The sequence below is a fragment of the Acinonyx jubatus genome, chromosome D2 (genome assembly GCF_027475565.1).
Source record: "Acinonyx jubatus isolate Ajub_Pintada_27869175 chromosome D2, VMU_Ajub_asm_v1.0, whole genome shotgun sequence".
Lineage (NCBI taxonomy): Eukaryota > Metazoa > Chordata > Mammalia > Carnivora > Felidae > Acinonyx > Acinonyx jubatus.
In genome coordinates this window covers 31,986,501-32,012,299 of record NC_069393.1, presented here as the reverse complement: position 1 = coordinate 32,012,299, position 25,799 = coordinate 31,986,501, and the positions used below count along the sequence as shown (strand labels likewise).

At 38.9% G+C, this 25,799-nt stretch overlaps 1 protein-coding gene across 7 annotated transcripts in view; it reads left to right on the top strand.

Annotated features, from left to right (window-relative positions):
• MICU1 (mitochondrial calcium uptake 1) overlaps positions 1–25,799 on the top strand; it is a 238,347-nt gene that overhangs the window by 178,146 nt on the left and 34,402 nt on the right. For all 7 annotated transcript variants that reach the window (XM_027062244.2, XM_027062242.2, XM_053207388.1 and 4 more), the window contains one exon: positions 21,461–21,598. In XM_027062244.2, coding sequence (XP_026918045.1) covers positions 21,461–21,598 — 138 coding nt within the window. The remainder of the gene's footprint in view (positions 1–21,460; positions 21,599–25,799) is intronic.

Here is a 25,799-nt window from a genome sequence, read left to right as displayed (position 1 = left end):
AAGTATGAATATCAGGAGATGGGGCACACAGGGAGACATCCTTATACAGGCTACCACATGTATAATCTCATCACCTTCTCCAGACTATGAGGCTGGCCTCCAGAGGGCTGTGTTAAGAACAGTTCCAGTAACATGCCGTCAACAGCAGTGCTGTCTCATGGACCCAAGTGCCATTGCTCCCTTTCCCAGCAGTTGGCTCATTGCATAGGCTCTCTCACCAGTTTATCTTTCTGCCCTGTGGTGATTTTAGTTTCACAGGTCTTACTGCCTTTCTGTACCATTTGGCACTGCTCAGGGTCACCACAGTCCTCCCCATGTTTCATGAACTTTGGATCGAATGAACAAAGTGGCAGCCCCATTCCCTTCCCTCCCATGAGACACTTGCTTCCTAGGAGTATTCAAGCGTTGTATGTTAGTGGTTTCTCTCTGCTTCCCCAGACACCCAGCCACATGTTCTTGTGATCCAGGATATGCAAATGCTTGCCATATTCTTATCCCGGGCCCTGCCATCTCCAGAGAGATGTGCCTACTATGTAGCTTTTGAATTGATGAGGAAGGCTCCTCTAAAATTTTTTTTTGATGTTTATTTATTTTTTGAGAGAGAGAGAGAAGAGCCGGGAGGAGCAGAGAGACAGGGAGACACAGAATCTGAAGCAGGCTCCAGGCTCTGAGCTGTCAGCACAGAGTCCGATGCAGGGCTCAAACCCACGAACCACAAGATCATGACCTGAGCCAAAGTCAATGCTTAACTAGCTGAGCCACCCAGGTGCCCCTGAGGAAGTTTCCTCTAAATCCTCAGGATTCAGTTTCTTTCTTTCTTTCTTTCTTTCTTTCTTTCTTTCTTTCTTTCTTTCTTTCTTTCTTTCTTTCTTTTTCAAGCAATGGGGTTTAGCCCCTTTTATGCTGTTAACCATGGTTTATTGCTCCCATTAGTGGCACAAGTATTGGACATTTAAAATAAATCTCACTTCACAGCCAAAACATTATGATGTGTTTAGCGTCCATGCTTGTGAATTTATTACCTCAGTTTAAGGAAAATGTCTATAAAAATCACTTTGTAATCCAGTATCCATTATGAGAGTATTTTATAATTTTTTTCCATGATATTTTATAATCAACTTGGGAAATTCCCACTGTGACACAATGGTAGTGTGTTCAAAACCTAACAAGTTACTTTTATACTCAAGATTTAAGGAATTTTGCTCTCATGATGCATAGAATATGATACATATAAAAACACTTAGATAATGTATCACTTAGTGTTAGCCTTCTGGGTATCTGAAAATTTTCATTTCTTAAGTCTAATGAACTTTGAACTTTTTTTTTCATTTTTTTTAATGTTTATTTCTTTTTGAGAGACAGAGACAAGCATGAGCAGGGGAGGGTCAGAGAGAGAGGGAGACACCGAATCCAAAGCAGGCTCCAGGCTCTGAGCTGTCAGCACAGAGCTCAATGCGGGGCTCGAACCCATAAACCACGAACTCATGACTTGAGCTGAAGTCGGACACTCAACCGACTGAGCCACCCAAGTGCCCCTGAACTTTTAAAGTAGAAAGTAGCTACTCTTTGGTTATCCTTTTACATAATTTCCAATTATTCACTTAGGTATAAACTCTCATTTTACCCATCTGTGATATTAACTAAAGAAATGAGAACAAACCTTGCTGCCCACCGGAAATTCCTCTGTCACCTTAAATTGAACTAGACCTTTCCGAGAGAACTCCTAGCATCTCTTATTAAGTAAATGGGTGTGTGAGGTTAAATTTGGATCTAAAATAATGACTGGGATTTTTGTAATGCTCAGGAAATTATAGTGGTTGGTTTACTGATTTTATCTCAATCTGATTTTCAAGAGCCTATGTGGTATTTTTTTTTCCTGTGGATTTGAATTAAGTTTTATAGTTCACTTTAAATATATATCTTTATGCTCTGACAGGGTTATGATAGCTGGGGGAGCAATCTCTTTGGTTTTCCTCACTGGTGAGTATGTATAACCTCAAATGTGATGTTAATGTGGTTTTACATTCAATTTCTGCCCAGGAAAAATAATAAATTGTGGAGGTGGTTGATCCAGTGAGTATACTAAGTCCATTTATTTGAACACGCAATCATCAACACACCACAGCTAATCAGATTTTAAACACACTTTGTCAGCTGTGCCCGGGAGCCTACTGTCCTAGTGAAACGTAATTAATTTCAAACTGGCATAATGGGCATAGCTTTCCAGGCCCTTATAAACCTGCTAGATAGAGGTCATCCAAAATGACTCACCTTCTCACTCAGGGTTTTCAGTAGTCAACACGTCCATCTGCCAGAGGGCTCAATAAGGCAGATCCTCAGAGCAGAGGAAAAGTTATATGATCTTGATAAATGAATACCATTAGGCTATAATTAATATATGTCAAGCACTAGTTACTAGATAGCTTCAAATATTTGAGATACCTGCCTCTCTCTGCCAGTATTTGCTGGTAAATATGTGACAGAACGATGTGCAATTTTTCTGATGTTACCGTGGTGGCATAATTTTAGTGTATTCAGTGGTTGGCTCTGATCTAAAAATACCAATTAACTTCCTCTCTGCCTCCATACTAAAAACAGTGTGGTAATCTTAACCTCATGTGTATGTGGCAGTCTTCTCCAGTATTGCAAAGCCGTGGACAGCATGTATCCTCCCTAGATAATTTGGGGCTTATTGTTGCCACCCAGCTACATGATGGTCAGAGGCGAAAAGGTAGGTATCTGAACTCTGTTAAAGGGATAGAATTGAGAATGACCAGCTGATATTTGTATCTTTGTCTTCTGTGTTACATCTGGCTTCTCAAGTTAAATACCCTTGAAAGTACGGGATCTCTGCTGTGTTTGGGAGCTACAGGAGGTTATAAGAGCAGCTTCTTTAATAGTCACCACTGCACCTATTACCTTGCATTGGCCATTCACACTGATATATCAGGTGTTGCAAAAATCTAATAGGACCCCAAGAAGGAAAGATATTCAAAATAATTTAAAGATTTAAGGGAGTATAACATCAAACATAAAAATATTCTGCTAGCACCAGCAAGAGAAAGACCTGCCAGACAGAAATGAGGAGTCATCTGACTTTACTTCAGTAAAGGCTTAGGGTTAGCAGTAAGAAAACCAAGCAACCACAGGCTTTGCACATAGCAAGAGTCACATACAGAAACTGTGGGGCTGGGTGGGGGTGGGTTGCCTGGGTGCCTAGGTCGGTTGGGCCAATGACTCTTGATTTTGGCTCAGGTCATGATCTTTTGGTCATCCCCGAGTAAGGCTCTACACTGACATTGCAGAGCCTGCTTGGGATTCTCTCTCTCAGTCTCTGTCTCTTTCTCTCTGTCTCTCTCTGTCTCTCTCTCTCTCTCTCTCTGCCCCTTCCCCTCCCCCACTTGTACATGTGTGGGTTCTCGCTCTCTCTCTCTTTTTTTCTCAATCAAAAATAAATAAACTTTTAAAAAGAAAAATGTTTATGAAGCAGAAAAGAACCTAATTAGGCACAGATCTCTCCATCGCACCCATTCCCACAATCACTCTTGGTAACATCATCTCCTCCAACCACTTCTGTCCGTCTCCACTACCATTCTAGCCCAAACTATAGTCATCTTTTGCCTGGATTACTTCAGTTGCCTCCTAACTAGTCTTACTATAGGCACTCTTGGCTTCCTTATCATTCTTAGAATAAACACTTAAACCCATACCTATAGGCTCTCTATAATTTGGCCTCTGCTGCTGCCTCCTCCAAATCCATCTCGTACCAATCAGTCTTCCACCTAAGGGCTTTTGCACTACTGTTGATTTGCCTGGGACACTCTCTCCCCCCTTTCCTTCCCCTAGTTACCTCTTTCCTATTCCTCAGAGCTCAGTTAAACCCCACTCAGTTCTCAATCAAGGAAGTCCTGTGTTTCACCACCTTCCAAACCCAAATTAGACCACATTTTTATATTAGATGTTGCCAAAGCACCCTGTACTTTTTTTTTCTTCAGATCACTTAATTAAATAGTCACCTGATCATTAAATACCTGTCCCCAAACACTACTTGAAAACTACTGAGAGAGAATATTAGGCTCATAATTATTTCCTTAGTGCCTGGTATAATACCTGACACAAACGAGATGCTCAGGAAATAGTGTTGAATTAGTAAATATTTCATCAGATGTGGACAACACCAGCCTAATAAAGGCACACATACACATGCATATACCCTTCCTGTCTCTCTCAATGGCATCATTATGGGTTAGCGTATCAGGTCCCTCTTGGGGTATCTACTCAAATTTCAACAATTCCTTCTTCTCCAGGATTTGTTCCACGCTACTTCTCAAACACAGGTGTGGGCTCCTGGAAGCCATTTTTGTACTTTGTGCCTTCCCCCTTGTTTCCCCTCGTATCACCCATCGCTCCCCCTGCCGCAGGTAATTGGATCAGGAGTGGCTGCCTAACCCAGGTTGGACCAGCCAGAATTTCTCCATAGGAAATTTGAAATTGGGATTAGGGACAATTGGTCTCTTTTTTTGGTAGTTGAACCATAGCACGTTCTCCAGAACTCCAGGGTAATAGTCTCTGCCCACTGTGTAGACCTATGAAGCACAGAGAAGAAGGGCTAACCTAAAGCAGAAACTGAAGCAGCTGCACAGAAATGAGGACCAGCTTTCTAGTCCTGGCTTTCAGTCCTTTCCCATCTGTGAGCTGCCTTGGTCTCTTGGGGTTCCTAAATTTCTTTTTTGCTAAAGGTAGCTTGAGTTGGTTTCCATTATTTGCAACAAAAAGAAGCCTTAATACAACCAGAAAAGCCAAAACAATGACCCCCAAACATGCCCAGACTTAATGGAAGAAGATTCTGTGGTCACTGAGCTCATATAGGAAATGAATGAACTTCACATGACCTCCAGGTGCCTTATAGGGTATCACCGTTTGTTTAGATTATTCTGATTCCCTGCCATGTTGAAGAACCTTATGCTTAAGCATGAAACATTCCTAATTAGCTCTTTTTAAAAACGTAAGAGGCTACCACATAATTGAAAAGTGTCTTCCATGTCTCTTAAGTTGCTTTAAAAAAACAAAGCAACATGAAAAACTAGCATTTAAGAAAGACAATTAGCTTGGTGACTTAAAAAACAAAGAGCTTCAGCGCTGAGGGATTTAACACATAATCTCATTTGATAGTTTCTCTGTGGTACTCTAAAACATGTAATTGACCAGCCAGGGACAGCTGAACATATTGTTAACCTAGAAAATAAAAGAATAGAAAGTAAGTTCATTTTCTGTTTTTCATCATTGTCATCATAAAAGAACTTAATGGCTTTCTTTCATTTTCTAATTCTCCCAGAGGAAACCTGTTTTCTTTCTTTCCTTCTTTCTTTTACGAAAGGAGTATGATACTGATGTAGTCTGGCCTAACGCTTTGCCTGTGATTGGATTCACTGTTTCATCTGACTTTCTGTTTAAAGCTTCAGTGAGCTACCTATTTGTGAGTTTCAGTCTCCTATCTTCCTTACATTTGTCTTCTTATGCTTGTCACTCAATTTGACCTGAATTCCAACTTCTGTATATTGTATTTCACTCTCTGGCTCTCCATTTTCTGTTCTAAAAAATTGACACTTTCCAACATCATTTTTAGTTTCTTGGAATATATTAACCAGTTCCATAGAACCTAATGAGTATGAACTCATTGCCTACGCAGTGGCTTTCTGAATGGTCAGAAATAAAATGAGTGATAAGATTAAGCCCACCAAAAAGGGATAAGTCATTTCAAGTGAGATAAACTGAGATAGGAGGTCTGGAGACCAAAGAATAGAATGTGTTTCTAATTTTACAGATAATGCCCTCAAATTATGGTCTTTTAGTGTTTTCTGAATAAGGTAGAAAATTGAGAATGTGCAATTTAATATTTTGCTCAGTGCATATGGGTAAAAATAGGTATAACCTTAACACTTTTATTGTTTTCGTGTAGTGGACCTCTGTTTCTCTCAGTTAAACTATATACTTTTGTAGAACATAGAGTCACCATGATGGATTCCATGAATACAGTCTTCTTTCTGACTCAGCCACACTGATTTTTTCATATCTTGCTTCTGTGACATCGTTCTTGTAGAAAACACCAACTAATAACTATTTACGATGCTGTGTCCTCCCGAGTATAAACTGGCAGTGTAACTTGTAATTACCTGTTTTATTTTTTCATATTTATTAGGAATATGTATACTTATGTGATCTTAAAATCAGCCTCTAGTCTGGGCTCATTAATTTGTGGAAACAATATTATGCAATTTTATCATGGCTGTAACCATGCCAGTAATACACATCCATGTGAAGTAATTTTAAAACCCACCAGACTATGTTGTGGTCTTGACCTTGTCGCACTGCCCTTCCAATCTCAGACTCCTCTTATGTAAATGGAGATTATAGCCATTACACCTCTTTCAAGGGTAAATATGAGACTCAAGAGAATGAATAGGAAGCATTTTGTACATTATTATCCCTCAGTCCATTTGTTTGTATTCTGTATGTACTAACTACAGGGCTTACAATTTATTCTTATGGTTCCTACATCCATAAATTTTTGCATAAGTCCAGTTTTTATGGAGAAAGAGTTTATCATTTAACTTTCCATGTTCTAAGCATGTTTCCACTCCTGCCTCTTTTCCTCCTTATAAACATGCAAAATGCGCATGTGATGAGTAGAAAGCAGAGTTAAGAGAATTACTAAGTTGTTTTTCTTTACTTTCTCATTTTTTTTTCCTGTATTGTCTCTGTAGAGAACAGAAATTTTATTTCTCTTTAAACAGGGCTTAGGGGTGCCTGGGTGGCTGAGTCAGTTGAGCATCGGACTCTTGATTTCTGCTCAGGTCATGATCTCACAATTCATGGAGTCGAGCTCCACATCAGGCTTTGCACTGACACTGCAGAGCCTGCTTGGGATCTCTCTCTCTCCCTCTCTCACTGCCCCTCTCCCGCTCATGTTTTCTCTCTATCTCAAAATAAACTTAAAAAGAAAAAAAAGTAAAAATAAGCAGAGCTGAAGTTAACAGAAGCAGGTGTGACCCCCAAATTATTTTGTGGCTAACACTTATTGTTATTAATAATACTATTCTGAATAGCAGCTAATATTTACTCTGCTCTTAGTATGTGCTAAGTGCTGTACTACCGTATTTTGTGGGATCTAAATATCCCACAAATATCCACTGTGGGAATATGGACCATTATTTTATGTGCCATTAAGAAAGATTAAAAAATGCCGTCAAGCAAACCATGACAAAAATGCTTTCTTTACACCAAAAATATTTGGTTAAGACCTATTAAAATGCTCCTTTAAGTTTAGATATTTATTATGTGTCATTCTTGTACACACATAATAAGGGAATTGTGAACAAAATAAATTGGTCTAAAACTTCATCATATTCAAGTCCAACTGTTCTGAATTTCTTTTTGACTCAAAATCTGTGTTTTTCCATACACTACTGTCCTTGAGCCATCAAGAGCATTAGTAATGCAGCATTTCTTAAAGGAATACTCCACTGTTACCTGGGATTTTCTTCCGAGCCACAGACACCCATTCTGCACACTCTGATGTATTCACACAGTCACTGTCACAGCCAGTGACAACAATGTTAGAGTTGCTGCCTAGCTAACAGCAATTGTAAAAGCATACTGAGTTTAGAGGTATTAAAATGCAAAAAAAAATAAATAAGTAAGTGCATCTTAGATAAATTAGGGTGATTATTTCTCAAGCATTATCTAACTTAACTCTCAAAATAATCCCAAGAGGAAAGTAACTTATTATACCCATCTTACAAATGAAGAAACCAAACTTGGAAAGGTTAAATAAATTGTTCAGGAGGTCATAATAGGTAAGTGACCAAGAAACACCAAACTCAAATCAATCTGACTGCATAGCCTAAATTCCTGCCACTGAAATATACTGGCTTTGTTTATAGTCCCCACATAATTAAGATCTCTGATAATGATGCAAGAGGAATATCATAATCCTTCCAGTACGGAGAGTATATAGTGCTGCATAACGTATTTCTCAGAGGCTATCAAACTAGAAGTTTAATGAATACAGATTAAGTGAAAAGACTCCTACAAATATCTTCACCTGACTATAGATACTGTGATATAATATAGCCTTCTGAGTCAGATGGGTGGGTCTCTGTGTTTTGGTAAAAATACTCTCATTTTCCTAGTGGATTAAAGTGGTTATAATGCTTTTTAAAATGTGCCCTAGCTTGAATCTTTCAAAAACTGAGGATATGGTAGTTTTCTAATATCAAGTGACAGAAGAAGGAAAACTTTACTGACGGGTTTTTGTGGTTTTCACTTGAACAAATAAATGTACCGCCATTCTCACCTAATTTATCACTCTGGCATAGTTTCAGACTCAGTGTACAAATTGTTTTGGCCTACGGAGTCTGGCATTGCCTGTTGTGTCTGCATCCTCCTATGTGCTTGTTGATTTTCCTGTTTCGAATATTTCTTTTAGTTTGTTAGATGTGAGCTGAGTATTATTGAGAAATTTCATACAGTCGAGGGGCACCTGGGTGGCTCAGTCAATTAAGTGTCCAACTTCAGCTCAGGTCATGATCTCATGGTTCGTGAGTTTGAGCCCCACATCAGGCTCTGTGCTGACAGCTTAGAGCATGCTTCGGATCCTGTGTCTCCCTCTCTCTGTGCCCCTCCCTTGCCCATGCCCTGTCTCTCAAAAATAAATAAAAGTGCTGAAAGAAAAAAAGAAATTTTATACAGTTGACCCTTGAACCCATCCCCCCAATGCAGTCTAAAATCTGTGTATAACTTTTGATTCCCCCCAAAACTCAACTACTAATAGTTTACTGTTAACCAGAAACCTTCCTGGTAACAAAAACAGTCAATTAGCCCATATTTTGTATATTGTATGTATTATGTACTATACTCTTACAACAAAGTAAGCTAGAGAAAAGAAATCGTTGTTAAGACTGATTAAGAGGGGCGCCTGGGTGGCTCATTCAGCTGAGCGACCGGCTTCAGCTCAGGTCATGATCTCACAGTTTGTGAGTTCGAACCCCGCGTCAGGCTCTGTGCTGACAGCTCAGAGCCTGGAGTCTGCTTCGGATTCTGTGTCTCCCTCTCTCTCTGCCCCTCCCCCACTCATGCTCTGTCTCTCTCTGTCTCAGAAATAAATAAACATTAAAAAAATTAAAAAAAAAAAAAGACTGATTAAGAGGGGCGCCTGGCTGGCTCAGTTGGTAGAGCGTGGGACTCTTGATGTCAGGGTTGTGAGTTCAAGCACCATATTGGGCATGAAGCCTACTTAAAAAAAGAAGAAAAAGGGGCACTGGATGGCCCAGTCGGTTAAGCATCTGACTCTTGATTTCAGTTCAGGTCATGATCTCATGGTCATGAGATGGAGCCCTGCATTGGGCTTTGCCTTGAGCCTAAAGTCTGCTTAAGATTCTCTCTCTCCCTCTCCCTCTGCCCTCCTCTCTCTCTCTCTCTCTGTGTCTCTCTCTCTCTCTCTCTCTCAAAAAAAAAAAAAAACCATAAGGAAGAGAAAATATATTTACAGTATTGTACTGTATTTATCAAAAACTTATGGGTATAGGTGGACCATACAGTTCAAACCCATATTGTTCAAGGGTCAACTGTATATAACTAGACTCAGGTAAAGGAGCAGATGGAACTTCATAACAGAGCCCACATCTAGTCATGTCCTTGAAACTCTAAGGGCAACTTTGGGATTTTTTTTCCTGGGGATAGTTACCAATTCTAAAGAAGTGGCACAGCTTCTCCTTAGGTATTCAAGAGTGTAGGCTGGAAAGTGTGTCTTATGCTCCTATTAGATGATAAATACAGAATTGGTAGGTGAGTCTTATAAATGAGGGAGAGATTTAATCAGTCTACCAAATATTCATTGAGCACATGCTGTGTTCTGGGTATGACACAGTAAAATATACAAGGCATACACTCCTTCAAAAAGTGAATAATGTTGGGGTGCCTGGGTGGCTCAGTCGGTTGAGCGTCCGACTTCGGCTCAGGTCATGAACTCATGGTTCGTGAGTTCAAGCCCCACGTCAGGCTCTGTGCTAACAGCTCAGAGCCTGGAGCCTGCTTTGGATGCTATGTCTCCCTCTCTCTCTGACCCTTCCCTACTCACGCTCTGTCTTTGTCTCTCAAAAATAAATAAACATTAAAAAACAGTGAATAATGTTATGAGAGAGATATAGGCTTTTTAAAAAATAAAGGATGGGGTGCCTGGGTGGCTGAGTCGGTTAAGCATCTAACAATTCTTGATTTTGGCTCAGGTCATGATCTCACAGTTGTGGGATCAAGCCCTGCATCCAGCTCCATGCTGAGTGTGGAGCCTGCTTAAGATTCCCTCTCTCCCTCTGCCCTTATCCCCCCTCGGAAAAAAGGGGGGGTAATATAATGCAAAGCATACTCTCTATGAGATCCAGACCTTACCTATTGTAGGAGCTCAGAAGACTCAGGAAAGTTGAGTGTGTTTTGGAATAATCAGTAGGGCCCTGAAGAGATGTTAAGTTAAGTTCAAGAGAGGACAGGGTTTGTGTACTTAGATAAGGGGGCAACATCCCAGGCAAGGAAAATAACATAAAGCCCAAATGCTCAGCATAAAGCAAGTCTTTCTCTGGAGCGATGAGGGATTCCAAGTCCTTTCACAGCTGATAAAAGCCTTCTCTGGAATACAGAAGGTCTGAAACTGATTGGATTCTCCTTGCTATAGAAAGTCTTTTATGTTTATATTTTATTGCTGTGAAAAAGCATTAGGCACATGATCACAGCTTGGGGAACATGTTGCATATTTTAGTGAGTTGATGGCTAATTTACACCATGCTGGGGCCCACTAAAAATTAATATCCTTCTTGTCTCTGTTATGCAAGTTTTGATATTCTGGTTATTTGCCAGTGATTACTGCCTACTGACCTAGAGAGTTTTCTCTCATATAATAAGGGGAGAAATTACCCAGATCCCCATATGAAAATGGTAACACAAAGATATTTGTGCCTGTCTCCCCAAGATTGCTATTAAAAAATATTTTATTTGGTTTTTAATTTGTTTGCTTTTTTGTTTTTTTGATCATATACTTTTTTATTTTTATTCTATTGATATGATTTATTACATTAATTGATTTTCAGGTGTTAAACTACCCTTTCATTTATGGCATAAATTCCACTTGGTCATAGTGTATAACCCTTTTTATATGTTGCTAGTTTTGGTTTACTAGTATTTTACTGAGACTTCTTTTTCTTTTTTTTTTTTAATTTTTTTTTTTTAATGTTTACTTATTTTTGAGAGACAGAAAGAGACAGAGCACAAGCAGGGGAGAGGTAGAGAGACAGGGAGACACAGAATCCAAAGCAGTCTCCAGGCTCCGAGCTGTCAGCACAGAGCCCGACGTGGAGCTCGACCCCACAAACTGTGAGATCATGACCTGAGCCAAAGTCAGACGCTTAACCGACTGAGCCACCCAGTGCCACCCAGCCACCCTGAGACTTATTTTTCTCTATTCAGTCTCCTACTATGATGAAGAAGTGACCAACTATGAATACACCAAGTCCAAAGTACATTGCATATCTTAATTATCATCTTTTTTTAAAAGCTTTTCACACTGGCGGCTGCCCTCCCCAGTTTGCCACACCTTTAGGTAAAGATCATCAGGCCTTGTCTAGTGTTCATCAAGTGTCAAGTAATCAACAAGCTAAATCTCTAACTCTCTTATGAATGCTGACATGCTGTCAGCAACACTAGGGCACAAACTGTATGGAAAACATTGTATTTTCACCTTGACGGTAGATCCCAGAGAGCTAGCTACAGAAATGGTGCAGTCAGAGGAAAACTGACATGCAGTGAAAGAAAACAGCACTTTGCTTTCCTACTACAATTAGTCCTTGGCTCTTATCTCCTAAAATTGGAGCTTTTATATTTTTTTCCAACAGTCAGATTCTGTCTCCAAAACTCTTGTGATCTCATATGAAAAGAATGCCCTTGAACTCTGAATACTGCTGGGCTTCAACCCTCAAAAGAATATATTAACAAGACAGATTGTTCTTCTGTTGCTGTGATTTAGAATAAAATGGTTATTGAAAGCGGAAATTGGATATAATAAGATCTGCTTGCTGAAAGAGTTATGCTAAAGGAAACAATAACTTGAGACTAATCCTATATAATAATTCCATGTGGAAACATTAGCTTCATAGATTGATTGGGATATTAAATAGCAGTTAATTTTGCCAAAGTCTAAAATTTGTTCATATTGATTGGAGTCTTATCTGAAGGAAAAATAACCACACAAATTTTGTGTAAATCAAAATGCCATGTGAGTTAGTGTATGGAAAGCACTTAGAACAGGATCTGGCACATAATATATGCTATATAAATGTTTGCTGTTTTAAATGATAGAGTATGAATTATTCTTTAACAAACTAAGGAATTTTTTCAAGTAAGTATACTAGTTCTTTTTATGCCTTCTTTTCTTTGGAATTGAACTGGAATTGAACTTTTCTTTGGAATTTAAACAAACAAAAACCAAAAAAAAGGAAGTTAACTGGACTGAATTTACTGGAGGTTAGAGGCTTAAATGACCCCAAGTTAGTCTAAATTCCCAAACATTCAGACTAGTTACAAAGTCAGCAGACTGGAGGACTTCTTAATACAAACTTAGCTGATGATCTCCCTTTTTGTTCTGAGGATTTAATCACTTTGGTTGGTGTTGAGAGATGTTTTAATATTTTGTTGTTGTTGTTTTTTGATGAAGAAACTATAAGTCAGTACTTAATTAGCCTCTTATCTTACAAGGAAAGATTTGCTAGATATAAACCAGTGAAAACAATTCAGAAAGGAAAAGATCCATGCATTTCACTGCAATAAAGATTTAAAACTTCTGTGCATTAAAACAAAAAACTTGTAGGGGCACTTGGGTGGCTCATTCAGTTAAGCTCCAAATTCTTGATTTCGGCTCAGGTCATGATCTCATGGGTTGTGAGTTTGAGCCCTGCATCAGGCTCTGTGCTGACAGGAGATTCTCTCTCTCTTTCTCTCTCTCTCTCTCTCCCTCCCTCCCTCTCTCCCCCCCCCCCAAAATAAATAAACTTTAAAAAATAGAAGAACTTTTATGCATAAAACAAACTTAAAACTATATTAATAAAGGGCAAATATTTTTAATCTTATAAATTAATGAGACAAATATAAGCATTTCTACAAAATATAGGCAAAGAATATAAACAAAAAATTCAAAGGAAGAAATAGAAATGGCCAATACACATCATAAAAATGGTCAACCTCACTAATAATCAAAAAAATATTAATTAAAATAAGTTATTTTCCCCTAGTGATGAATTTTTTATTATCAAAGTTGATATTGTGAAAGTGTATGAGAAATAGGTATTCTCATATACTACTGGGACTGTAAATTGATACATCTTTCTGGAAATTAACTTGGTAATATGAATCAAGAGCTTTAAAGAGTTTTTTTATACCAGGGGTGCCTGGGTGGCTCAGTCGGTTAAGCATCTGACTTCAGTTCAGGTCATGATCTCCCGGTCCGTGGGTTCGAGCCCCACGTCGGGCTCTGTGCTGACAGCTCAGAGCCTGGAGCCTGTTTCAGATTCTGTGTCTCCCTCTTTCTCTGACCCTCCCCTGTTCATGCTTTCTCTCTGTCTCAAAAATAAATAAATGTTAAAAAATAAATTAAAAAAAAAAGAGTTTATACCAATCACTTTTAGACACACTAGGTTGGCAAAATACTAAAAGTCTGACAATACCAAGTGCTGGTAAAGATGAGAAGCAGTGGGAGCTCTTATACATAGCTGATAAACATATTGGTGATTCCTTTGATATTTTATAAGAATAAATATATAATAAATAATATATAAAACATATTTTTTCATATTGTATATAACATATGGAGACCAAAAATATATGACCAAAATAATATAAGATAAAATATAATAATATAGAAATATATAAATAAATATTTTTATAATAAATATAAGAATAATTGGATATTATCTTGAAAAGCCAGCAGTTCCAATTCGAGATACATACTCTAGACTAGGAACTCTTATTCCCGTTTCACAAAGACACTAATAAAAGAATGTTCATAACAGCTTTGTTCATGATAGCAAAAAAGCTGACAATAACTCAGATACCCATTTATAGGAAAACTGGTAAGTAAATAGTGGCACCCTCAAACAACAGAAATCTATAACTGTAAAACTGAAAGAAGCACACTTAAATGTATCAACATCGATGAATCTTAGAAATATAACACTGGGACAAAACAGAAATCTAACACTGAAAAAAGCAAATTACAAAAGAATGCAATCAGTATGAAACGATTTAATGAAGTTCAAAAACAAGGAGAAATAAACAATATATTGCTTAGGGACACAAACATGTGTTTTAAGCTAAAAAAAATAACAAGGCGATAGAAAAAGAATTCCTTATGGTAATTACCTCTTACAGGGGGGAGGGGGATGAGCTTCAACTGTTGTGCTAATTCTTCCTCTCTCAGGTTAAGTGGGAGGTTCATGGTGTTTTATTATTATACATTATACACATCTTATATACACATATTATACATTATACACATATATATTAGACACATATTATATACATCTATATGTATATTATTTTGTATATATCAGATATTTCATAATACATTTTAAAAAGCTTATAGAGTTTGATTTCATAATTCCATTTGTAGAGATCAATCCAAAAATAATAATGAAAAAATAAGTGCAGGAAAAGTTTATCCCAGTGGTGGTATTTATTGTAACCCAAAACTGAAACAACCTACATATCCAACACCATTTTTCGTATCTTGCCTTGTTTAAGAAAGGATTTGTTGAAGATTTTATTTAAGTAATCTCTATACCCAATGTGGGGCTCTAACTCATGACCCCAAGATCAAGAGTCACATGCTCTACTGACTGAATCAACCAGGCAACCCCTAGAAGGGATTTTTAAAGGTCTTAATAAATACATTCAGTGAGACAAAAGTTAATTGAAACTTGCTGAGAAATGAAAGTTAAAGGAAGAAGGTAAGAGAAAGCCAGGAGTAAGGTTATTATGAACCATATGAATGATAAAGTTTCCTGTTCTCATTAGAGGTGGGCCACAAAATTGACTCTAAGCTTCCAGTAACCAGGATAAAAAGGGAAACATGATTCATGGTGAAGAGCAAATCAACTGTTCTAATGGAAGCCAGACAGAAATTTCTCCCCAGATTAACTGTACAGGCAAGTTATTTAAATACTCTACCTATGTTTCCATGGAACACCTGTTATAGAATGTTGTGAGGGTTATATAAATTCCCAGGGCAGCATCTGCCAGGTAGTAATCACTCAAATATGTTACTGATTAGCCATAATGAATAACATTCTCAAGAGTATTCTTCTGGAAAGCACTATCATGGAAGTAGATATCATTAAGGGAGAAATGGAAAGGTAACCCTGGCCTCAGGAAATCCTCTCAACAATAGGACAGCGTTGTGAATTAGTTTTCAGGTGTTTCGTCTGTTCTCACTCAATACGTATTTATTAAGCACATCCTTCATGCAAGTTTTTTGTCTGGTCATACATGACCAGAATGTAGGATTTGTTAAGTGGTGTTCTGCTTCAGTCAATCTAATCTGGAAGTCATTCTAATGTATTGAATAATAAATAAAATTTGTTGCATTTACTTTTTCTGCTTTCCAAATGTGAAAGTATTATTCTGCTATCAAAGACTGACCAAAAGCAATTATGAAAAGAACAGTGAGAAATAATAATTGAACTTAAGTAAAACCTACTAAGAACAGAGTAATCAATTGAGGCTTTTAGCCTCCTGGGAAGTGGCATCATGGTGATAAAAATATTAATTGCCACATTTATTGAATGCTAATTATGCACCAAACTCTGCTAATTTCTTTACATATGTTATTTCATTTAATACTTACAACACTTTGAGGTTGTGAATATTATCTCCATTTTTTGGGTAGGAAGATTTTGAAGCCTTAGAGAGAATAAGCCATTTACCTAAAGTCACAGCAGCAAGTATAGGTTCAAGGCGGGATTCGGATCCAGGCCTTGCTGATTCTAAAACCCTTGTTCTTAGTCACTTTAGTATATTACTTTTTGTCAAATAAAGCCAAAACTTATCTTGAAACCCCTTGTTCCAGATCTAAAATGTTTTTCCCCAACACTCTCAGTCAAGTATACCCTGATTTTTATTATTCTGTAATAAGTTTATGCATCGGTCTTATTATCTTCTTGGTTTTGACTATCAGACTGAAAGTTAACCTTCTTCTGGTCTATGTGATTGATGCTCATGTTGCTTAGTCACTTCATTTGATCACCCTGAACTTAAAAACAAAAATTAATGGATAGTATCCTTGGTTTTGAAGTAGAAAAGTTCAGCAGTTTAGTTTGGTAATATATAATCTCATGGTCCTAGACTCTAAGGATTGTTTTGGCCCTTGCTGAGGATGCTGAACCATGTTGCCTTGCCTCCATTCCAAATTGTGGACTTCTTCCTCACCTTGCCAGTTAGCCAAAAGACAAGTATATAAGTGTTGACAGTGAAGATGCATCTTATCTTTAATGATCAAGAAAATTCAGGCTCCAGGCAATTTGACCTGGGGCTCTCTGATGTTCCCTGCCAACTGTAGTTACGGATTTCCCATTCAAAGGATGAAGTGTGAATGTCATGGTCACTATGTGGGTTTGCAGTAGAGAACATTGCCTGTAATTGTTCTTCCTTTCCATGGGCCTAACAGACAGTTGTCCTCAGACTCCTGGTGGGAGCAGCAGTGGCATGGTGAAGATCTCAAAAGAGATGCCTGGCTGGCTCAGTCAGTAGAACATGTGACTCTTGAACTCAGGGTCAGAGTTCGAACCCCACGTTGGGTATAGATGACTTAAAAAAAAAAAAAAAAAAGACAAACACTGTCATGTTGAAAAAAATAGATGTGTTCAGCCCAGTGGCTTGAGATTACTCTGTATTACTTGCATTATGCAGCTCGGAAACTAGAAAAAGCCTATCAAGAAAATTATCATTCTGAAATACTTGTATAAAGGCAGGATTTACTCTATGAGATAGACAAAATCTCCTCAAAGATAATTGTGTGAAAGAGAACAAGGTTGAAGTTTACATTTGTTGGAATATATTAACCTCGGAAGTCTTTAATAAATCAAGATCCACTTGCAGATACTGATTTCTTTTTCCTTTTATAATCTTTAAAAATCCGTTTTTTTTTTTTTTTGGCCTTTGTTCATAAGACATGTTTTCTTCTCTTTCTGGCTTCCCATATTCCTTAAATCATTTCATCTAGATGTATATAGACCATCTGTCCTTCCAAAAAGCTATTCCTTCTCTCAACACAGGGCAGCAGTGGGAACAAGAGGCACACTATGAAAAGAAAGCCAGGAAAAATCTTGTGGACAGTTTTTTGGCTCCTCTCCTTTGGCCCCTCTTTGCAACCCCCTGGGGAACAAAAGGGAGCCAACAGCTTGTATCCTTTTGGGAAAGTGGCAGTGGCTACAGAAGAGAAGACTTCCTAGACAGAAAAACAAAGCAAATGGTGGATGGTGTGATGGAACGCACACATTCTGTGCTGCGGGAGCAAATAGATTGGAATTTCTTACCATTGAAGTGCAACATAAGAGGCTGTATCAATGTTTGACTAAGTAAAATGCAAGCCAGTCATTTGAATTGCTTCCAAATACACAATTGGAAGCTCTCTACATTGTGATAATTTTGTAATAACCTATATCTTTCCCCAAAGACAGTCTCATGACCTGGGGAATTACATGCACGCTGTGCTCCAGGAGTTACATCCACAGGATTTTATAGACTTAAGATACACCCTTCATCCCTAGAGCCATGTGATATCTAACTGTAGCTCTTAAAAACGTAGCCCCAGTGAAGGTCCTTGAGAAACTGCCCTTGAAGTTCCCTAGCCTCAACATAGGAGGTCCTCAGCGAATAAATGTCGAATGAATAGCACATTAGTTCAAGCCAGTTCCCATTAGCAGTTTTGTATGTAAAGAGAAACTGCTGTCCCCCACCTCTTCCAGGTGTGTTTAAGACCTCAGAAATAAGGCAGTGTTGCCTCAGAAGAGCCTAAAAACCTAAAAGGAGAGGTGCTGCCCCAAATCAAATTACAGAGGAGGTAGTAACTTTGTAGTGGGCCATACTTCCCAGAGCAGAATTTTACAGTTTCTAGGTCCTTTCAAGTTCCAGCCACATAAAAATAATAACAGTAATATAATAATAGAACCTACTGCCCAAAGTCAAGTCTGAGTTTTCCAAAGAACATTAATAAAAAGTCTAATTTGAGCATTGGAACTGTTCCTTGGAAACCTCTACTGGAAATTGTCTTTATTGTCTTTGAAAATCACAGAGGTGAGGCTTTGTGCCCCTGTGGAGAGCAGACGAATACAGCTTGCCTGGAACAAGCTGCCACTGCTGCCAGCCTTGTGAACAGCAAGCATTTCACCCTTGAGTCTGTCTCATAGGATACAGCTTCAGACTCCTCTAATTCAGATAGGTGGAGTTTCTCCATCGCTGTGAAATCTCACAGATAGAGGTACAGTGAGCATCTAAATTGGTAAAGCCTACCTGGGGGAGCAGGGGCCACAGCTGTGTTTCCCTTACTCACCTCTTGAAGCCTGTCGATCACCTGTGCATCTCCAGCTCCTGCCCAGTGTCACCTTTCATTGAGGATCTAATTTACACATTGTAGAAAGTACTCCAATTTGCAAAAATGTTATCAGTCTTCCATGTTGTTTCAGGATAGTAAATTGAACCATAAATCAAACTTAAATTGAATCCTGAAAACTTTTGATATTTTTAAAAATTAATCAAAAAATTAATCAGCTCTGTAGAAGTGATGGGGTAACAAGAAATGAAGGATTGAGTAGTTGAGTTTATTTTTTGTTTTATTTTTTATTTGAGAGAGAGAGAGAAACAGAGCACCAGCAGAGGAGGGGCAGAGAGATGGAGACAGAATCTGAAGCAGGCTCCAGGCTCTGAGCTGTCAGCACAGAGCCCAACGTGAGGTTTGAACCCACGAACAGTAAGATCATGACCTGAACTGAAGGCAGATGCTTAACTGACTAAGCCACCCAGGCACCCCTAGTAGTTGAGTTTAAAAAAGAGGCCTTCACTTAACACTGATGATGTCGATTTCTTTGGAAATAGTTTTACTTCTCACTTAAATGTGACTAAACCCCATGGTTGTATTAGTTTATCCAAAACAATGCAGTGCTGTCCCATAGGATGGATTCGTACATTGCTTAGAATGATGAAACGGTGTGATATTGAGATAAAGTCTTTGGATCCTAACAGAGCTGAGTTTGAGTCCCAGCTCTGCCACATGGAACTTCCTGTTGCCTTGGTTTTCTTATCCCGAAACTGGAGCTGATAATATCTGCTCTAGTGTTTTGAAGTGATTAGATGAAGGAATACATGGGTGAAGTTCCTGGCCCATAGTAGTGCTCGGTAAATGTTGTTGTTGCTAAAATGTAGTTTCTGTGTCCTGCTCACTGATACAGTCCCACTAGTGAGGATATGAATGTATAAACAACTTACCAAGCTAACTGAGGAAATGAAAATTGAAAGAGAAATTCACTCTTGACTACATGCTTCCTTATTTTGTGTCACATATTGAGGGCAGAAACTGAATCTTCTTCTGTCCTGCAGTCCATAATGGCTAACACAGTGCTAGATAACTAGTAGACATTCAGGAAATGTTTGTTGACGTGACCTTACTTAGCAGTGTCTTATGTCTTTCTATACCCCTCTTATGAGAACAGGATTATGCCCTGACACTTGAGAATCTTAAAGTCTTCCAATAAAACTATGGGGATACTTTTACCATCTTCAAATTGTTTTGCTTTCTGGTTTCTGGGCCCATTGTTAGCCATGTTGTTCTTTATGCATTTATAAGTATCGCTAACCAGTGCAGCTGGCACAGAAATAACTTTTCTGTCTCCATTTTTAAATGAAAATCTTAGTTTTTCAGATATTACTGAAATTAGCTAGAAGTCCTTTATGCTTAACCTTTCCATCTGCATATTTAAATATATTTAATGATTTTTCAGTAGTTTTGTGATAAATAAGCATGTCTAATAAAGGCATCCCACACCATGAATTTTTTTAAGCTCTATTGACGACCTAGCATTTGATTACCATTTTGGGGAAAACCTGAAAATGCATTGCTTTTCTTTGAAATCCTTAAAGGTGTGAATATATTACAGATTGAGGAACTGATATGACTTTATGGATGTACAGTTGATCAAATTTATAATAATTAGCTTTTTTTCAGAGGGTTTTTTTTTTCTTGGCCTGTTCAGATTTTCTACTTCTAGACTCAATTGTGGGGGTGGGGGAGATAGTATTTTTCTTAAAATCCTCCAATTCTTAATTTATTAAATTATTTTTTAATTTATAAAATTATAAAATGAATTCATCTTCAATGTGTATTCTTTGTTGCGTACAATTTGTCATTTCTAATTTTGTGCACTAGGATTTTCTCTTCTTTTTTGATGAGGCAAACTAAAGTTTTATGAGGACATTTCAGGCAATTGGAAGATCACCTTTGGCCATATCTTCCAAGTTTTATTTATCATGTTCCCATTCTCATTCATTTCTAGCAGCACGTAATTGCAGGTTTCGTGAAAGTTATTTGGGAGTTTTGTGTCTGTGACTTCCATAGACATCCGTCATTAACTTCTAGTTCCTGGCATTTTTGCCATGTCTGAGAGCACCTCCTTACCTGTCCCTCACCTCCAGCACTCAGTGCTAGTCTTCCTGTCCAAGGGCTCAGTGAGCTTCTGCTGGTGTCCCCTACCACTTCCTGGGAGACTGCACTCATTTCCCAAAGGGCAGGGGCATTTGAGAGTCAGTGTTTGCTACATTCCTTCAATCTCGTCCCATCTGCTCCATAGCTAGTTGCTATTCCTCTAAGTCTGTGACAGGTAGACGGTCTTCTCTAGCTTGAGTCCTGGGGGAGGATTCCCCTCCTTTGTAATTGCCTACTGATTATAATAAATACTGGGAGGGAATAATTAGCTTTCAAGTTATCACTGAGTAACGGGGACATGGATGACCCACCCATACAGCACTTATCACCAATAATATTACTCATGAATTGGAATGGAGTTTTAACATTGGACGCTCCTGCTCTGTAAGGTCCATGAGGTATCACAGCAGCTCCGTCTTATCCGTGAAGAAACCGAAGCCCAGAGTAGTTGGGTGACTTTCCTGAAGTCATAAATAGTGCAAAGCTGGAATAAGAACCCAGATCTTCTGTTTCTGATTAATTTTTCAAATCTTAGTGAAAATTATAGTTCAAAAATGCAGTCTTGGCAGCCATCAACTATTTTCTGCCATCCAACGCAGTTGCTCATTCCACATTCCATGTCAAAAGACTTTGCATTTGATCCCAAGAACACTCTTTCTCTTTCCCTCCCAGTTCGAGCGCCATGACCCGGTGGATGGGAAAATTACCGAGAGGCAGTTTGGTGGCATGCTGCTGGCCTACAGCGGGGTACAGTCCAAGAAGCTGACCGCCATGCAGAAGCAGCTCAAGAAGCACTTCAAGGAGGGAAAGGTGGGTCTCTCTGTTTACAGGAAGAGAAGGAACTGTGGGAAGGTACTAGCACGGGTACCAACAAAATGAGAGTGTCATGAAGCAAATACTATAATTCATCTCTCATACTTGAAGAAAAAAAAAAAAGCAGTGGGCGAGGAATAAGGGTGAGTCCAGAATAACCCCCTAGGTTTCTTGTTCACACAAAGGGTGGCACCATGAACTAAGACTGAGGAATTGAAAAGAGAGACTGGTTTACAGAGGAAGATAAAGACTTTAGTTATAGATATCTTGAATGTAAGACACCTGTGGACTATCCAATTAGAGATGAGTAGCAGGCACTTGGATATTCAGATCTACTTCAGATGACTGAGATAGGTTTGGGAATTATCAACACACTATTCAAGTTAAAACCATGAGATTGCCCAAGGAATTTTCTGTATTATACAGAAAAGAACTGTCTTTTTTTGGCCAGAGACAAAATCAAGTGGAACACTAACATATAAACAGCACAGGAAGGAAATGGTTAGAGAAGGTAGTGCAATCAAAGCCAAGGAAGTAGAGGGTTCAGGGACTGGGGGGCGAGGGACGGGGGGTGTCACATGGGACAGAGAGGGTCCAGTAAACTAAGAGGATAAACATCCATTGGCTTTGGTAAAATGGTAATAATTAATGACTTTTGGGAGAGCTGTTTTATTATATTGGAGGGCATATTAGAATGGGAAGTAAGGAAGCAGAAAGAGGAAGAAAATGAGGAAGACGGAAGAGAGGGGCTCCAGAAAGAAAGAACTAGAATATGTTAAAAACTCTAAGGCAGTATATTATTAGTCTGCTTGGGCTGCTACAACAAAACACCACAGACTGGGTGGCTTCACCAATAGAAATTTATTTTCTCGCAGTTCTGGAGGTTAGAAGTCCATGATCAAAGTGCAACAAATTAAATTTCTAGTGAGGGCTCTCTTCCTGTCCTTCAGACAGCCACCTTCTGGCTATATCCTCACATGGCCTTTCCTTGGTTGTTGGCAAGGTAAGAGAGAAAAGCAGAGAGCAGGAGCACAAGAGCACACATGTACACCGGCTCTCTGATGCATCTTCTTATAAGAACACTAATCCTGTCAGTTCAAGGCCCCGCCCTTATAGCCTCATTTAACCTTAATTATTTGCTTAGAGGCCCCACCTCCTAATACGGCCATAATGGGGGTTAAGGCTTCAATGTAGAAATTTTGGGAGGCACACATCCAGTCCGTAACAGAAAACACAAAGGTCTAGCATGTGAGGCACCAAAAGGGGACTGTTGTGGTTAGAGCATACTAGCAAGGAGGAGAGTGGCCTGAGGTGAGGTTTGAAAGGGAGATGAGGGCCCACATGTGTATGGAACGAGTCTGGTGGAATGGGAAGCTCTTTAAAGGGCTGTGAGCAGTCAAATGACATGGTTGTGTGCAGGTTTAAATAAAGGACTCTGGCCACTTTGTGGAAAACAGTTTGGGAAGGAGCAAGCAAAGAAGCTGAAAGACTGATACTAAGATTATTAGAGAACTCAGGGAGAGATGATGGAGCATTTTTTGAGCAGCATTGCGATTGGAGACCATGAGTTTGTAGTGGTGCAGTAGTCAACACTGCTCTCTGATACCTTTCCACACCAGCTGCACCTGGTGCAGGAAGGAGCAGATGGCAGAACTGAATCAGCCTCTGGGGTTTTGCCAGGGTATGGGGTGGACAAACTGAAGCAGAAATCAGCTAAAAGGCATACCTCTTAAAGATCACCTACATATACACACACCCCACAATGCCAGATCTTCTCGTTTCCAGCCAATACCCTTTCCAGTGGACAGTGATTACCATGTGGCCATGGCCAAGGAACCTGACCTGGCACTAAAAATGTTCCTGTCCCTACACAGCAGTTGTTTCCTCAGTTATGAGGGAAGACTCATCACTAACGGAAAGTGACAGAGGACAATGTTCTCTCCCAGAGACAACTTTTACAGTGCTTAGTACCCAGCTCATATCTGTTGGAAATTATAATTTCAGAAAATTGATGGCAGGTGTTTAGAGGCGCCTGGGTGGCTCGGGTTGGGCGGTCGACTGTGGCTCAGGTCATGATCTCACGACTTGTGAGTTCGAGCCCTGCGTCAGGCTCTGTGCTGACAGCTTGGAGCCTGGAGCCCGCTTCGGATTCTGTGTCTCCCTTGCTCTCTCCCCCTCCCCTGCTCGTGCTCTATCTCTCTCTGTCTCAAAGGCAAAGAAACATTAAAAAATAAAAATAAGAAATTAAAAATTAAAAAGAAAGAAAATCGATGGCAGATGTTTAGATGGATTTTTAGTCCCTATGCTGGAAGCACAGTGTTTGCATTAGGAAACACTCTTTTCTTTTTACCAGACTAAGTTTTAAATAAGTTTGGTCCAGACATTTTTTTGACCTTAAAATAATTATCAGAACAGTCTAATTCATGTTTTAGTATGAAATTTTTTAAAGCAATAAATAGGGTGTTGGAGACATCTCCCTTGAAGGAATAGAGTAGCTTTAGCAGAAGTTAATATAAGGCCTGGAGACCTTGCAAAAGAGCTCTGAAATGAAAGGACAGATTTTGTCAGATGATGAAAATCTGGGCTGCTAAATTACTTCTGGCCCTGAATTTCCAGGCTGCTATAGCAAGGAGATTGAGATTGATCGTCCTCTCATGTTGATTAGTTTGTGAACATAGCAATTAACTATAATGAGCGTTAATGAAGGGCCTTTGCTCCTAAGGTTAGCAGTCTATTTCTCTAGGATCATGTCTCATTAAAGGGGAATCACCATCTGCTTCTTAATGATTTCTTTTATTCCACTTTGGATTTGTTAACGTGAAAATGTAAGTTTTCATTTGGCTCATATTAATCATTTTTCTGTGTGGGATTCTGCACAAATTATCAGTCCAGACCTAAAAGATTGATGATCCTAGTGGTGGCATTAAGTAAATATTTGCATACTGCTTAATGACCATGCAATGTTTCACAGCCTTTCACATTTTTCTTTTTCTGTCTTTCCAACAGCCTTGTTAGGTCTCATCTTGTCTTTGAGAATATAGAGATGGAGAGAAAGAGAAATTAATGACCCACCCAGAATCTGGACTGAAATCCAAGGCTTTCAATTCCAGATCTTGTCCTTTCTATATCAGAGTTCTCCTAAACATACCCTTTCTCTAAAGCAGTGCTTCTCAACCCCAGTCACCCAGTATCGCTTGGGGAATTTTTCAGAAATGTGATTGTTGGGGCCCTCTTTAAACCAACTAAATCAGAAGCTCAGTGGGTGGGTCCAGGCATCGTTTGTTAAAAGGCTCCTGAGGTGATTCTCCTGTGCTCTTGTGCTCGCTCGTGAGCCACTGCTCTGGAAGACTGCACTCCGTCGGTGTCTCTAGCTACTTTGCCCCTGAGTAATAGCTAGAAGGACTGGAGAACCTGCCATGCTAGAAAAATTACTCTATTCGTGCTGTTATGTTTCGTATTTAACAAGGAGAGTTTTCATTTCTTTCATCCTTTTTTTTCAATGGGAACCGTGTTTTGTTTTGGCTTTATTTTAAAAATTAGCCCCAAGGTGCTTGGGTGGCTCAGTCTTAAGTGTCTGACTCTTGATTTTGGCTGAGGTCATGACCTTGGGATCGTGAGATTGAGCCCCACATCAGGTTCTGTGCTGAGTTCGGAGCCTGCTTGAGATTCTCTGTCTTCCTCTCTGTCTCTCTAAAAAAATTAAATTAAAATTTAAAAATAAAATAAAATAAATAAAATAAAAATTAGTCCTTATCCTCTACCAGATTTTCCCCATTTCCCTCAATATCCTTTTTTCTGTGAATAATTCTTCTGGGCCAAATCTGACTCAGCTCTAAAATTTGCTAATTTTACTTCCTCCATATTGTCTTCTCCTCATTAAAAGAAAAACAGAGTTTTCTAAACTTTATCAATGTAATTCACAGGGATGGTTCTCAATGCTTGAGAGTGCAGAAGCTGTGAATTTTAATAATTTAGCAAATCCACTTAAGGCTGAACTGAAAATTACATTTAGTTCAATGTCAGACATTGCTCTGTGCAAGACACTAAGCCAGATGCTGTGAGAAAGATAAAAGATAAACAAAAACCATCATCTATCCTCAAGAAATATATAGTCTGTAATAATTTAGTAAGAAAAAATATATATACACATAGAGACCTATATAATTTCATATTCAGTACTTATTGAGCAACCACTATG